The following is a 16,828-nucleotide window of genomic DNA, read 5'->3' as shown; positions in this document are numbered from 1 at the left end:
TATAAATATATCACCGTTCCAGGATTTATTGACACAGCACAGATACAAATGATCCTCTCACCAAGCACAAAGTTGTAGATGAACACTTCATGGAAAATTATATAAATTGATGGTGGTTATACCAGTGTCCAGGAAGTGCAAGTGAAATGCAGAATTCTGGTGGAAGTCACAAGTCCGTTTCATGCTGAGCCTTACGAACACTGAAGTCCAAGTTCCAGTAAAGCATTCGGATTCTAAATCCATAGCGCAACCAAATCAACATTGAACAGCAGGTCCACCGCAGCATAGCACTTCCAAGTTGTGGAGTAGAAACATAGCATGTTGAGAACTGGCTTGTAGACTTCAGGAGCAATGTTAAATAAGGCTCCATAGTTAATGGAGCTGAGGTCCCTGTATATTCTGAGCTGCCAACTACTGAGTGTTATAGGAGGCCAATCGCTGTGTTTTGAAATACACATATACTAAGGCAGCCTGTGATGTTAGCAGTGGGCCATGCAGTGAGAAGTGCGGTGAATGATGCTTTTTTTGGCCTTGTGTAATGGAGCAAACACTGCTCGGTGCGGAGATTTAATAGTGGTGGATGCCACACACCTTCCCCCTTGGGGAAGCACCTGCTGCAAATGAACTGCACATCCATGGGGGTCCTCCTCCAGTTCTTCAGCGGTGTTGTGACTCGGAGCATAGGAGCATATGGACGAAGGCACCCCAGCCAGAGGTGAAGGTTGTATCATGTGGACCTCGGCAGCAGAGCCAATGGAACAGGAGAAGGCAGTGGCAAGTCTTCATCTTCATTTAGAATTACTCATTGTTGGTGACAGGACAACATCTCATAGGCCAGAAAGGGCAGCCTGTGGGGCTGGGAGATGTCTGGGATAAGGTGCTCTTGTTGGGGTGTGGTGTTGATCAGCTGGATGTGGACAAAAGACATATATAAGTATTAGTCTGGGTGCATGACTTTGGGTAGGATGGGAACCAAATGATTGGTAATTGTGGTTCTGGGAGGGGGACAGAAAAAACTGTTGGGAAACTAGTTGGGGACGAAGTTGATTGGCATGTCGCAGAACCTCCCATTCCAGAAGCTGCACCGCAATGACCTTCAAGCCCTGGTGCTGGACAGTTGTTACCAGAATCCAGAGTGGTTGCCAGCCAAATTGTTTCGTCCACACTAAGGTCTCAGGACGGTACTTGGAAGCAGGCAGTGGTGATGCTGGCCGTGACATCAGCATGATCAGGCTCAAGAGGGCTTGCCATCTGTGGAGAAGCTCCACAGGACTTTTGTATCTGATGGGTGTGGACCTGCAATTTCTCAAAAAAAAGTTTGTGATGCATCAGTGGAGTGATCCTGGAGGTATTTCTTCATCTGAGTTTTGAAAGCGCAGACCATCCTCTCGGGTTCTCCATTCAATCGTTGATGAAAGAGGGTGTTGGAATGTGGTGAATGCCATGCTGGACACAGAAACCACAAAACTCCTCACTGCGGAATTGTGGGCTACTGCCAGTTACGAGCACTTCCGGCAGACCTTCAAACACGATTTTTTTTTTTAAGGCCGTGATGGTGTTGGTGGCTGAAATGCCGTTGCATTGGACAATGTACAGAAATCGGGAGTAAGCTTCAACCACTATCAAGAACATAAAGTTTAACACTGCCCTGCTGACAAAATCAGTGTGTACCAGCTCCTAAGGATGAGCACATGGTGGCCAAGAAGCAAATGAATGTTTTGGGGGTGCCTGTTGGCTTTGGCAGGATGGAGATGTTGGGGTGAGTTGTTCAGTCTCCTGGTTCATGTCTGGCCAGTAGGTGAACCTGCGAGCCAGCAGTTTAGTTCGAGATACCCCCAGTGATGTTGGTTCAATAGTGTGGGATGTGCCAACGTAAAGAATAAGGAATGACTACTCATGGGTGTCCCTTGTTGGAAACAAGTAGAATTACTCCCTTCATCAACGTGAGCTTATGGCAGGCATTAAAGAACTGGCAGAATGCTGCAGAAGCATTGGGAGATTGTAGTTCGGGCCATCCATGAAGTATGTGACTCCAGACTTGTTAAGAGTACCTCATCACTTCCGATTGCCTCTGTGACCTGGGAGCTGGTAAGGGAAAAGAATCTATGGTGGCTTCTGCTTCATCATCAGTGTGAAAACACAGAATTTCTTCTTTGTTGAACTCTGTATCGGGTCCCCATGGAAGACAGGAGGGGGCATCAGTGATGGCATGCTTAGTCATGTTGCAGAAAATGTCCTGGTAGTGCGCCAGAAATAAAACCCAGTGATGGAGTCGGTGAACAGTCATGTCTGGAATCTTCACTGCTGGATTGACTAAGATGATCAGCAGTTTATGGTCTGTGATGAGGTGAAACTTTGTGCCATAAACAAAAACATGGAATTTCTATAATACGAAGATGATGGCCAGCACTTCTTTTTCTATTTGGGAGTACTCCCAAATGTTTTCGATGCATAGGCCACAGGGGCTCAGAGCCATCCGCCTCCCTGTGTGACAGGACCGCTCTGATGCCTGTATCAGGTGTGTCTGTTGCAATAACTATCTGCTTTTTGAATCAAAACTTGCAAGGCACAGGGCCGCCAAAAACTGGGATTTCAACCTATGGAGGCATGCTCACAAGCTGATGTCCACCAGAAAGGCAAACCTTTTTTGCATAACTGGGACAAGGGCACAGTTTTTGTTGCTGCTGCAGGTAAGAACTTTCAATAATACAATGTCTTTCCCAGAAATGGATGAAGTTGCTTAAGTGATATTGGTCTGAGAGGTTTGATTCTGGCCTCAACATGTTTATCCAGAGGGCAAATGCCCAAGATGAAGATTATGTGGCTGAGTGGCCGAGGTATTCAGTCTCAATCTGGAAAAAACAACATTTTTCTTTCCTGCGATTTAGGCCCGTCTGCCTTAAGATTTGAACAAATATTTCAGATTGTGAACATGTTCCTCCGTGGTTCTCCATTTTACAGTGATGTTATCTAAATAGTAAATGCATTCAATTTCATTAAGTACTAATTGTTCCAAAAATCATTTAAAGATGGCAGGAGTACTTGTTATACCAAACATTAGGCATTTCAAACGATGAAGCCCATGCGGCATGTTAAATATAAGAAACTATTGAGATTCTGCATCAAGGGGAAGTTAGTGGTATACATCTTCTAGTTCTATCTTGGAGAAGAAGTTTCCACCTTTTAATTTTGACAGTAATTCTTACAGCTTCCGAATAGGATATGGCTCAGTGTCTGATTGGGCATTGACAGTTGTTTTAAAATTACTGCACAAGCGGATCTTCCCTGATGGCTTTCACACTATGATTAATTTGGGAGCCCATTGATTGGAAGGAATAGGTTCTAGAACTCCATTGCAGTTAGGTGATCCAATTCTTCCTTTACTTGGTCTCTGAGAGCTAACAGAACAGCATGTGCTCAAAAGTACCAAGGCCGTGCATTACGTTTCAGAGCGATGTACACCCCAAAATCCTTTGCGTTGCCAAGTTCTGAGGTGAACAGGTCCTCATAATCCTAGCAAAGTGTCCCTAGGTCCGAGGTTGGAACATCTTCGGATACCAAAACACAGAATCTTCTATTGAAAATCCAAATTTCTGGAAAGAGTGAAGTTCAAACAAGTTCTCACTGTTAACAACTAAGAGGGTAATGTGGTGGTCGACATTGTGATATGTCATCGGCAGTTCAACTTGGCTATATACTGGGGTGGTATGTTTATTATAAGCCATTAGATATCTCTTTGTTTCTTGCAAGGGAAGAGGTCCAAGTGTCAAATAGGTACCGTAATTCAGAATGCTCACTGGTGCACCGGTGTCTACTTGTAATAGAACTGGTTTCTCTGCAATTTGCACTTCTGCAAAGGGTTGTTGAAGATCTCTTGATGGTCATTATAGTGGCTACCAGATTAACATCTATCTGTTGCTATCTGTTGGGCACGAGGTTGTCTTGCCTGACGGGAGGTATGACTTACAGAAGCTAAATTGCCATTGGTAGACCAGTTTTGGGAATAGGCCCATTAGCCAGGACAATCTTTACGTTGACATTTTCTCAAAAAAAAAAAAAAAAAAAAATCTGGACATTATGGCAATCATTTTGGTACCCAAGACTGGTTTGATTGACTCGAGGGGAGAGGAGGACATTGTTGGTTAATCATACAGTGTCATGCCTGTAAAGTTGCTACATCCAAATCAGCAATAATATGGCCATTGGCTGCTGGCTTGGATGAGTTTACATTAACAGCTGCTATGTCGATCCATGACTGCAGTTTCTTCCCTGCAGCTCGGATCACTTCAGGGCATTGTGCTAATTCCAAAACTTTTCTAATGGCAGGTCTTTGTGTTGAAGTGCATTGTGCTGGAAATCCCTGTCTGGAGTACCCCAGGTTATCATGTGCCTGATCATTTCTTCTACATATGACTCCATACTCTTAGGGGTGACAAAATGACAGTTTTGCCTTAAAACTTGCAACTATACAGCACATTCTCTAAGAGTCAGGTTTGGCTGTTTCTTGCACTGGCAGAATGCTACCCAGGAGGAAATAACATGGTTATGCCACTGGTAATACACTCCTGGAAATTGAAATAAGAACACCGCGAATTCATTGTCCCAGGAAGGGGAAACTTTATTGACACATTCCTGGGGTCAGATACATCACATGATCACACTGACAGAACCACAGGCACATAGACACAGGCAACAGAGCATGCACAATGTCGGCACTAGTACAGTGTATATCTACCTTTCGCAGCAATGCGGGCTGCTATTCTCCCATGGAGACGATCGTAGAGATGCTGGATGTAGTCCTGTGGAACGGCTTGCCATGCCATTTCCACCTGGCGCCTCAGTTGGACCAGCGTTCGTGTTGGACGTGCAGACCGCGTGAGACGACGCTTCATCCAGTCCCAAACATGCTCAATGGGGGACAGATCCGGAGATCTTGCTGGCCAGGGTAGTTGACTTACGCCTTCTAGAGCACGTTGGGTGGCACGGGATACATGCGGACGTGCATTGTCCTGTTGGAACAGCAAGTTCCCTTGCCGGTCTAGGAATGGTAGAACGATGGGTTCGATGACGGTTTGGATGTACCGTGCACTATTCAGTCTCCCCTCGACGATCACCAGAGGTGTACGGCCAGTGTAGGAGATCGCTCCCCACACCATGATGCCGGGTGTTGGCCCTGTGTGCCTCGGTCATATGCAGTCCTGATTGTGGCGCTCACCTGCACGGCGCCAAACACGCATACGACCATCATTGGCACCAAGGCAGAAGTGACTCTCATCGCTGAAGACGACACATCTCCATTCGTCCCTCCATTCACGCCTGTCGCGTCACCACTGGAGGCGGGCTGCACTATGTTGGGGCGTGAGCAGAAGACGGCCTAACGGTGTGCGGGACCGTAGCCCAGCTTCATGGAGATGGTTGCGAATGATCCTCGCCGATACCCCAGGAGCAACAGTGTCCCTAATTTGCTGGGAAGTGGCGGTGCGGTCCCCTACGGCACTGCGTAGGATCCTATGGTCTTGGCGTGCATCCGTGCTTCGCTGCGGTCCGGTCCCAGGTCGACGGGCACTTGCACCTTCCGCCGACCACTGGCGACAACATCGATGTACTGTGGAGACCTCACGTCCCACGTGTTGAGCAATTTGGCGGTACGTCCACCCGGCCTCCCGCATGCCCACTATACGCCCTCGCTCAAAGTCCGTCAACTGCACACACGGTTCACGTCCACGCTGTCGCGGCATGCTACCAGTGTTAAAGACTGCGATGGAGCTCCGTATGCCACGGCAAACTGGCTGACACTGACGGCGGCGGTGCACAAATTCTGCGCCATTCGACGGCCAACACCGCGGTTCCTGGTGTGTCCGCTGTGCCGTGCGTGTGATCATTGCTTGTACAGCCCTCTCGCAGTGTCCGGAGCAAGTATGGTGGGTCTGACACACCGGTGTCAATGTGTTCTTTTTTCCATTTCCAGGAGTGTATTTAGTCTGCAACGAATGAATATTTGGAACGATGAGCTCTGAAGGCTTAGATAAGGGAGCTAATTCACACAGTAGTTGGTCAGTCTCAGGTTTTGACCATGATGAAAACAAAGATTTCATGAGGCTGCTGAATGCATGGAAATGCTCCAGTAATCTTGATTCCTCGGCTTCCTAATCCCATAAAGTCTCATCAAGGGAAGGAAAAGGCAGCACTTGTTGTGTTGCTTGCACTTGCAGTGAGCTTTGAAGAAATGGTTGGAGGGTATTCAGTAGAAACTTCTGGTTCTGTTCCTGCTAATGAATAAGTTGTGTGAGTAGAAATTCCAATGTAGATGATTGCTCGCTCGTCTCCATTTTATTGTGTTATACTTAGGGATAAAACATGATCACCATACTGTGGTTTCTTGACACAACACAGATAAAAATAATTCTGTTACCAAGTGCCAAGTTGTAGGTGAACACTATATGGAAAATTATATAAATTGATGGTGGTTATACCAATGTCCAAGAAGTGCAAGTGAGATGCAGCAGAAATCACAAGTCCATTGACATACTAAGCCTAGGGAACATTGAAGTCCAAGTTTGAGTCTAGTGTTCTGATTTTAAGTCCAGAGCGCAGCTGAATCCTATGAACGGCAGGTCCATCGGAGCATAGCACTTTTGAGCTAACGGGTAGAAACAAAGAATAATGATGACTGCCCTGTAGATATCAGGAGCAGTTTTAAATAAGGCTCCATAGTTAATTGATGTGGTGACTGGGGTCACTGTATATTCTGAGTGACTAATTGCTGAGTGTTATGGGAGGCCAATCGCTATGTTTTGAAACGTGCACGCATGAAGGCAGCCTGCGATGTTAGCAGTGGGCTGTGCACGGAGAAGTGCAGCCAACTATGCATTTCTCGGCCACATGTAATGGAGCGCATCACTGCTCAGTGTGGAGATTTAATAGTTGTAGATACCACAGCTGGTAAGTAACTGATTAGAGTTGCAGTTTCCTGAGACAGAATGGCCACCAGTGTGCATAAGTGTTGTTCCTGTTCATTGTTGTTACTAGACCTGATATGCTGTATAATGGTTATGAACAGTGTCAGAGATTGAGTGGCCACTGCAAAGGACACAGAGATGCCACATACTTGTATAATACAGTGTTATCAGCTCCTGATAGAGTTTGAAAGGGGCGTCATTGTGGGTCTCCATTTGGCCAGCAGACGAAATCACACAATGTCCAGATTTTTGGGGCATTCAGATGTGACAGTGGCCCATTGTTGTACTGCATGGGAATATGAACGCTGGCATACTCATCATCAATGCTCCGGTCAACCATATCTGACCACCACAAGGAAGGATCACCATATTGTGCATCAACCACATTGTAAACCACCCACCTGCATGTGCTACCAAAGAACAAGTAATGGATCCACTGCAGCATTCTGTATCGTCTTGCACCATGGGTTGGAGACAGCAGGAGCCATGTTAGGGAATTAACATCCCATGAATAGACACGTGTAAAAACCACAACACAAATGACTGTGTGTGGAGCCGTTCTGTGACTGTGAAACATGGACTTCTGATGCAAGGCACCACATTGTCTTCATTGACAAATTACAATTCTACATTAACGTGGATGACCATTATTGGCAAGTATGGTGGTCACCTTATGGAAAGGTTAGTTCTTCCACAGTTTTGGAGGTGTACAGCAGTATTACTCCTGGTGTCACAGTATGGTGAGGTATCGAGTACGATGTCAGGTTGCAACTGGTAGTGACTGACCAACTGTGGTGGCACAACAGTACAACAGAGAGATCCTGTGTCCTCATATGTTACCTCTCATGACCGTGCTCATCAATACATGACATGTGTCTCTATGAACTGCCTGTGTAATGCTGAGGTACTCCTGTGGCCTGCATGATCCCCATATCTGTACATGATAGAACATGTGTGGAATTCTGTCCCAGTGCCAGTATCCAGTATATCAAGGACCTGTTACAATACTTGTGGGTCAGCCTGCCTCAGAAAGGATACAACAGCTTTGACACCCTTAATACCCATGTGAATCAGTGCATTCATCCATGTCACAGGGGTTCATCATCATACTGATAGGTGGGTTCACACTGCCAAGTTGCGTGAAAATTTTACTTGACTTTTTAATCACTGAAATAATGTTCCTGAAATAACATCACATCCTCTCTCATCTTGTGAAGTTTTATTTCATTTCCTCCTCTCCTTGTCAGGCAGTGTAGCTTTCACCTTGTTCCTAATCGAATTGGTAGTATCGTAAGATATTTTTACTTTGCGTACAAACATTCTTGCAAATTTTACCTTACATACATATGTGGTGGTTCTTATTAATGTTTAAAAATTCCCGAAGTGATGTAGATGCCACTGTGGGAAGTAATGTAACATGAGACAAGGGGTCATAAATGTCAGGAAATACCCCAAAAGTGGATGACAAATGTTAAACATGTGACATCACCAGATGACAAACCTCACCGTACGTGCATCTGTTGGGCTTGTCGATGCTACACTTCCCAATAGGGGAGGGTTGCCACACATCACTGCAAGACGGTGCAGATTTCAAACATCTTCTGTAAATGTTATCTGTAGTAAGCATAGATGTTACAAAATTATTGCCCTTGCTGTAACCAAGTAAAAGCTATTCTTATTTTGTGTTTCCATCCTGTTGTCCTTTCTTTGTGTGTGTGTGTGTGTGTGTGTGTGTGTGTGTGTGTGTGTGTGTGTGTGTGTGTGTACAGACGATTTTTAGTAAAGGAAACAGAGATCAGTTCCTGGTAATGGTGAAATTTGGAAGCTTATACTCATTTACACATGACGCAATAGGATAGGTTTTTGGGACTGTACTTTGCCATAAAGTTGCAGAGACAGCAGGATTGGTAAATGAAATAATAACTCTTTACTGCAGCTTAAACACATGATTCTCAAATGCAATGCATGAAAATACTGCCTGCCAGATGCGAGACTCAAACCCTGAGCACCACACAGTAAAGTCTTGCGCGTAGGCCTGCAGCCTCACCAATGTGCATGCTTAATGTGGGTTGAGGTGACCAGAATCTAGTATATTTAGTGTTAGTAGGGAAGACTATTGGGGGAAAAAACAGACAAACTATTTATTTTATTTTAGCATCATCAAACAGTATAACATATATATTACAAAGAATAAATGAACACAAAGAATAAATAGTAGCAAAATATTAGAGAAGTTGTATAGGCATTAAATTATATATATTAAAAAAAGATGCTATGACTTACCAAATGAGAAAATGCTGGTAGATAGACACAATAAAAAACACATGAACACAAACACAAATACCAAGCTTTCGCAACCCACGGTTGCTTCATCAGGAAAGAGGGAAGGAGAGGGAAAGACGAAAGGATGTGGGTTTTACGGGAGAGGGTAAGGAGTCATTCCAATCCCGGAAGCGGATAGACTTACCTTAGAGGGAAAAAGGGACAGGTATATACTCGCGTGCACACACACACACACACACACACACACACACACACACACATATCCGTCCGCACATATACAGACACAGAGAGCTTGGCAGAGAGCTGGTATGACATGAGCATACTAAAACTGCCACAACGTCTACAAAAATGCATTGACAGAAATGGTGATTATGTCGAAAAATAGCTAAATGTTCAAGCTGTAAACTGATGTAAACCACTGTAGAAATAAACAGGTCTATGTACTTATAAAAAAATAGGAGACCTTACTTTTGGGATTACCCCCGTAGTTTGGAAAGGACTCAACTTCACAATTAATTTGGTGTTTGTAAAACAAATGTAGACTACATTGGTACATGAATAATTCATGAATATTTCAGTGGAGGAAAGAATATAAGAAGCACCAAAATTATAGTAAACATTATTTTATTGAAAATAACAATAGCTCAATGCAAGATTTACCACTAAATTTTGATACATGCTCGAGACCTGTGTGGATGTAAACTAACTCACACAAATCACTGGAAGTGATGGCACTATGTGTGTAGTTGGTTCATTGGGATCAAAGTGAAGCCTAAGTGGGGGGATATGATCAGTTGCAAATGAAATAAATTTCAGAATCACGATCAGACAGTGCATTAACTGCATGCTTATCATTTATAGTCTCATTATAAACTTCATCAGTGGCATCAATTAGAGGTTTTTTCTGTTGCCCAGCATTTATTAGTAAATTTACTAATTTCAAATTGTAGGAAACAATTACAGTTGCAGGTAATGTGTATCATCAATTTTTTTCTGTATTGAAATCATCAGAGACTATAACCATGTGTTTCTGTTTGATGAACTATGTGGCAAATAATTAATATCCTTAATAAACTCCTACTTTTTCTTACAATGAACAGAGGAAAGGATCGGTGAAATGTTTTAGATTTTTGTTGTTATTTACTTTTATTTCAATTTTTGCAACAGGCTGAGTGGAATATCTCCATTTTTGGGAGAAGACAAGCAGGAGACTTACTCTAATATAGCCGCTGTGTCATATACGTTTGAGGAAAATGCTTTTTCTCGTGTCTCAACAGCTGCCAAAGAATTTATCACCAAACTCCTTTTAAAAGATTCTTCGAAAAGAGCCACTGTTACACAATGTCTAGATCATAGTTGGATTCAGGTATGTAATTAAACAATAGAAAAAATAAATTCTTGTTCATTGAATCACATTTTGCTTACGTGTTTTTGTTTCTTTTATATCTGAGTCCTGTGTAGGCTCTAGAGTTCTGCACAGCAACCAGTTTGTACAAAATAGAATGATGAAAGCACTAGATGTATGTTTTGTTTGATATTGACCAGTGTGTTTGGTATAAAGGAAAAGACATACTCACATCCCTTCATGTGCTTTCAGGCATGCAGCTTAAGCTTGTCAATTGTAAAGCCTAAAATAGAAGACAATATGAGGAAAGTGACATTAAAAACTAAAAAACATTGGAAGGTAAGACATCTGTATAATTTGGTCATAATTTTGTTATATTTTTTTTTACGTTTTGTCAAAAGACACACAAACTGATAAAAAATTTGGCCTTATGTAGATGTTTAGTGTGGAATGTGAAATTGTTATCTGATGAGGTGCATGATGCAGTTACATTATACACAGACTTAAGTTGTATAATCAGTACATTTTACCACACAGTTGCCTAGGCCTGATTGTGAGAAGGTGAGGCTGTGACCAAGTGAGGTGGCAGAATTGTTAGCATACTGGACTTATATTCAGGATGACGATGGTTCAAACTTGCATCCATCTGTCCTGATTTAGGATTTCTGTGGTTCTGTCAATTGCTTTAGGCAAATCCCAGAACGGTGCCTTCGAAAGGTTACAGCCGATTTCCTTCCGCATCTTTCTCTAATCCGATGAGACCAGTGACCTCACTGTTTCATCTCCTCCCCCAAATCAGTCAACCAGCCACTCCTGTGTGACACTTGCAGCCATTGCACAAAGAAGCAAAGAGGTGCGTGCAGTCATGCAAAGTCATTGAAGCCACTGATTTATGCATGAGTCACCATGCATAGGTGCAGGAATCTCCCTATCCCAAATCATGAGACACTTCTAATGATTGTGCGTCTTCTGCAATTCTATTTGGTACTTTGCTTTAATACATCTCACTGCTAAAAGATTCAGATTTTTGCACACAATCAAATTTTCCTTTGCTTTAAAACTTTGGTTGAATGTCTAATAAAAAAAACACTGAATTTGAAGAGTATTATTGTGTGTTTCCATTTTGGTGGTCATTAAACCACATACACCTTTACAACAACAGAGTGATACAAAAAGACTCGATGATTCCTCACAAATAAGAACAACCTGGAACAAACAAAGGCAAGCCTGAATCAAGGGAAAGGCCTTTTGAATACATTCTGAGGCCTTTGATGTGCCTAAGCCATCCTGGGTCCTTTATGAACCACTTTGATCAAAAAATAATTTTGTCAATGAAAGCAAATAAAATAACTACAGAATCATGCTTATAAGAGAAATAGCTGTGTCCACTGTTGTCTGAGAACTGCATGATAATATACTTCTCATCAGAGGTCACTAAACAGTACACCAAATTCCACTGCAATTCAAAATCAGGCACAACGTCCAACCACTCTTCTCTAGAGTTTGGAGGTGCACGTGTGCGCACGCTCGCGCGCGCGCTAACACACACACACACACACACACACACACACACACACACACACACACACACACACACACACGTATATGCACATGCACACTTCTGTATCCTGCTACTAGTGTATGTAAGTGTGCTGAGTGCAGTGTTGCCGTGCGTGTGTACTTAAATCAGCTGCCAACTGTATCAGCCTGGGCCAGCCACATATCTCTGCTGCACCAACTACCACTAACTTTCACCTGTATGTGTGCAGAGCTGCACTGTCCCACACTCACAATGTCTTTTTAGTTGTTACTGCTCACATCAGTTTTTCTTGTATCTCTTATGTTGCGCCTTCTGTATGATTCCTTTGTCTTGTTACATGTGGAGTCATGAGAGGTTTATTTCCACTATGGTTCAGAGTTCATGAATAAAGCCATAAGGTTTATGAATAAAGTCATATGTGTGTTACTTGGATCAGTTTCATGTATTACTTGGCTACTGCGTGTTTGGCAATGCATTTGTAACAGTTTCCTTGTGTGCAGTCTTGAGGTGTGGTTTTACCGGGTCTAGTCATTATGGATGCTGTGCTACCACCCATGCTTGAACAGCTTACTTTGGCAGTGACAACTTTGTTGTCCTCTATTAACAGACATAGTACCACTCCATTGGCCTATACCCACCTTTCCTTGATGATTTAGCCAATGATTGGGAAGCTTACGAAAAAAGACTCAAGGCAGCATGTTTTGGCTTTGCATTTTTTGGCTTTTGGTGTGACAGATTCAAATTTGTGCAAAGCCTTATTCCTTTTGTGGATCCACCTAAGATGTATAATTAATGTGTTAGCTTGCCCCTTTACAAGAACTGGCAGTTCTTACTTTTTTGATCACATGTGCTGTTTATTGTCCAACTGCCATTGCAAGTGAATACATGTCACAGTGGCACGAGTTGAACTCTACCGATGCTGCAAGAAATCAAACCAGTCATCCAGGGTCTGGGCAGCCTAACTTGACAGCCTTAGCAGTTAGTGTCAATTTGTTATTGATGCCCATAATGACTCTTCTGCAGATTATACAGTGGGCAACACAATTATCTGTTTAGCTCCAGACAAGGAAGTGTGTCAAAAGACTTTACTCTGGGAAAAACCCCTATTGGCATAACTTTTGCAAACAGCACAATCTTTCATGTTTCTCAGGCAATGGGTGACCAAATTAAGTGTGGGGGATGATGTGGCAGTAGCATCATTACGAAAAAAGATAGCCTGCACAAGGAAGTGGCTGTAGCGACTGTTAACATGCGGGCCCAGCATCGAGTAGACAAAGACCGGCTCAAGTAGCCACGACCACCACAGCATCAGCGTTCTCTGTTTCCGTGTTGTCCTCTCTGTTTTGTTCAGCAAACATTTGGCATGCTCTATGCACTGGCCTACTTACAATGCTTGTTAGAAGAAAGGCAGTACCGTCCCTGTGTGTCATTCACTGAAGGTTGCTCAGGATATGTACATGGATATAAATTGTGTGACTGCAATGCTTGTGACTTCTCATAAGTTGTGTATTGAGTTAAGTGTGTTTTGCCAAGTGCTCCAGCTACAGGTTGACACAGGTACTGTAGTGAGATTATTGAATTCTCAAACCTGTGCGAGTTGGACTCATCGCCGTTGACACAGATCATGTGGACACTGGTCAGTTATAACAAACAGAACATTGTGCTGTTAGGACAGTTTATAGTATCTGCCTCGTACAAGTCAGTGGTTCATTCCATTACAGTTTTGGTGGTTGTTGTTGCCGGTATAGAGAATACAGTTGGGATTGATGCATTTTGGGCATTTGGACTTTCTACCAACAATGCACCTTTTGTTGGATCAGGTACTGTATTCTCAGTTGTAAAAACTGTGTAAGGAGTTTTCAGACTTGTTGTTGGAAGTTATATGGTGTACTACAAATTATGGTGTACTGTTCATATTTCTTTGAAATCCATGGCTAGGCCTCATTTGTATCATGTTCATCCTATCCTGTCACCTTGAAAGATCATGTGAAAGCAGAATTGGACATACTTCCATCTCTAGGGGTGGTACAACCTGTTACAGCTACTGAGTAGTCATTTCCACTGGTTGTACTCTGGAATCCATCGGAGAAATTTCGCCTCTGTGGTGACTTCAGTACTACTGTCAACATGCAGTTCATCATGGATATGTATCCTCTCCAAAGCCAGGAGGAATTGTTGGTGAAAATATCGGGTGCCCAATACTTTTCTAAAATTGGTTTGTCTGTAGCATAAGTGCAGGTTCCTGTGGATGAAGAGTCTCAGCGAGTTCTGGTTTTGTATGCTCCTTTTGGCCTCTGTCAATATTTGTGCCTACCTTTTGGTGTGACTAGAGCCCCTGCTGTTTTCCAACATTTTTAAAGCATTTGACTATGCCTATCATGGGTTGCATTAATTATGTGGACGATATTGTTCTCACAGGCTCCTCCATGACCGATCACTTGAAAAATTTATGCACTTTGTTTTCTGTTTAACAGTCCACAGGCTTGCAGTGTAATCTCATGAAATCTCAATTTTTTCAACTTTTTTTTGGTTTTTTTTTGGGGGGGGGGGGGGGGGGGGGGTTACAGTACTTGCGGGATGGGCTTCGACCTCTGTCAAACCACATCTCCACTGTTACATCTATGCCTTTCCCCTCGTCCACACAGGAGTTTCAGGCCTTACTATTGAAGCCTACCACCACAAATTCCTGCCATGGTGGCCACATTGGCCCGCCATTATGTGCCTTGTTATGCAAGAAGGTACCTTTTGGCTGGAGCCCAATATGCAGACATACTTTTCAAATGTTGAAATCCAGACTACTCTCAGCCCCTGGCTTAGCTACACTCTCTCAGAACCAGCCTATGCTGACTGACACCTCACAGTACAGCCTCAGTGCGGTCCTAGTGCACTGCTATGTTGACAGCTCTGAATGACCTGTTTCTTTTGCCTCTAAATCTCTCATGCTAGCCCAGCAGCATTACTCCCAGATGGAAAAAGATACTCTTATCATAGTCTTTGCTCTCCAGAAATTTCATGGTCTTTTGTATGACTCCAAGTTTCACCCATTACCGACCATATACTCTTGATTCCCTTGTTCAACCCCCAAACTTTCATGCCTGACAAAGCAGCACACCACCTCCAATGCTGGGTAATGTTTTTGTCTTACTACAATTACAAAATCCATTTTTGACCTATGTCTTAACATGCCAATGTGGGTGCCTTGCCCTGCTTTCCTGTGGGTCCTGAACCCAACTTTGATAGTGAAGAATGGCTTTGCTTCCATCTAGATACTGAATTACAAGCTTACACATAGCAGCTTCTGTTGGCATCAACCTGTATCACTGCCAGGTGGTTTGGTTTGTTCAGCAGGGCTGGCCAAATAAACTGCCAGGTCAAGCTTCAGACTCGCTGTGCATCTGTTTTTCCTTATAATTTTGCCTCTCAGTTTTTGACAGTATTTTGCTGTTGTCCACAGAAGACCTTGCTTGTGGATGCATTTTCCCAGTTTCCTTACTTTCTCCAGTGTGCATCAGCATAGACTGAGGTCACAGTTTGAATCTTTTTGAGGGTTTCTTTCTTTTTTAGCGTTTTTTTTCTATTGGATTGCCTTAAACCTGAGTTCCTGTTAATGGACTTTAGTTCATTTCTCAAACCTGTCAGTTGTTTTTCCTGTCACAGAACTCAGAACAGAACTTGGCCATTCCACCCTCAGTGAAATAGTGAGGCGGAATAACTAGTGTGTATGTTCAAGTCCCAAATGATAAAGTTTGAGGTGGACTCCTCACCAGATGATGCCCTTCTCCAATTTGCTGAGCACCTATCGCTTCAAGCATATGGGGTGCAGAGCCCACGAGTTGCTTCACAGCTGGTAGGCACACACGCTCCTCCAACTTCTGCTGCAGTAGAGTTCCTCTGGCTGCTTCAAGCTGCAATTGCTGGTGTGGTATGAGGGTTTGATCATAGGTCCAAGTCGATACCAGCCACTGCTGTCTGCCGTCGTGGTCGCCATCTTTGTGATGTCTGAATGGCTGATGTGCCACTTTGATCAGTTGTGCCCCCACTCATTGTGGGTGTGGCCCATGACTGCAGCCCCCACCATCGCTCACCTCCTCGGGACCATTGTTGACTGCTGTGGAGGTGCCCCGTCATATTGGCTTCCTCCTTTACATGTGGACACAGTGGTGCACTGAGGCTTCAGTTCCCTTGCACCAGGTGCCAGTGTGTCTCGTGCCTGGGGTCCATTGCCACAGCCTGTTGTTCTGGTAGGGCCGCCTCCTTTGGCCCCATTATCACCTTTGCCTCAACCATCACTGCCAGTAGTTCAGCCCTGTATCCTCCAAACTTCAATCTTCCTGCTGATGGTGACCAGAGATGGCGATGGCACGCTCCTCCCTAGTGCTGTCATCAGGCACCATGTGAGACAACCACCTTGGGCATGCCCACATCTCCGTTCATTCCATCCCTATGATCCAGTGCCTGATAGGCACATTGTCCCTCCCCTGCCATTGGCACCAGCTGCTGCCACTCGAGATCCAATGGATGTCTCTCTTGTCAGATCTCCGGTGTCTCCTCTGTCACCTGGGCACTCTCTTCACAAGAGGAATAGGTGTGGTGTATCCTGCTACTAGTGTGTGTTAGTGTGAGTATGCTCAGTGTAAGTTGCCGCACGTATGTACTTAAATCAACCACCAACTGTATCAGCGTGGACCAGCCATGAGAAGC

General features: G+C 43.8%; 1 protein-coding gene across 1 annotated transcript in view; it reads left to right on the top strand.

The window, feature by feature from the left end:
- The window catches only part of LOC126354380 (death-associated protein kinase dapk-1-like), a 313,801-nt gene that overhangs the window by 74,821 nt on the left and 222,152 nt on the right, over positions 1-16,828 (top strand). Inside the window, exons 6-7 of the mRNA XM_050003980.1 lie at positions 10,410-10,608; positions 10,840-10,926. Coding sequence (XP_049859937.1) covers positions 10,410-10,608; positions 10,840-10,926 — 286 coding nt within the window. The remainder of the gene's footprint in view (positions 1-10,409; positions 10,609-10,839; positions 10,927-16,828) is intronic.

The sequence above is a fragment of the Schistocerca gregaria genome, chromosome 3 (assembly GCF_023897955.1).
Source record: "Schistocerca gregaria isolate iqSchGreg1 chromosome 3, iqSchGreg1.2, whole genome shotgun sequence".
Lineage (NCBI taxonomy): Eukaryota > Metazoa > Arthropoda > Insecta > Orthoptera > Acrididae > Schistocerca > Schistocerca gregaria.
This window is presented reverse-complemented; position numbering and strand designations above follow the sequence as displayed.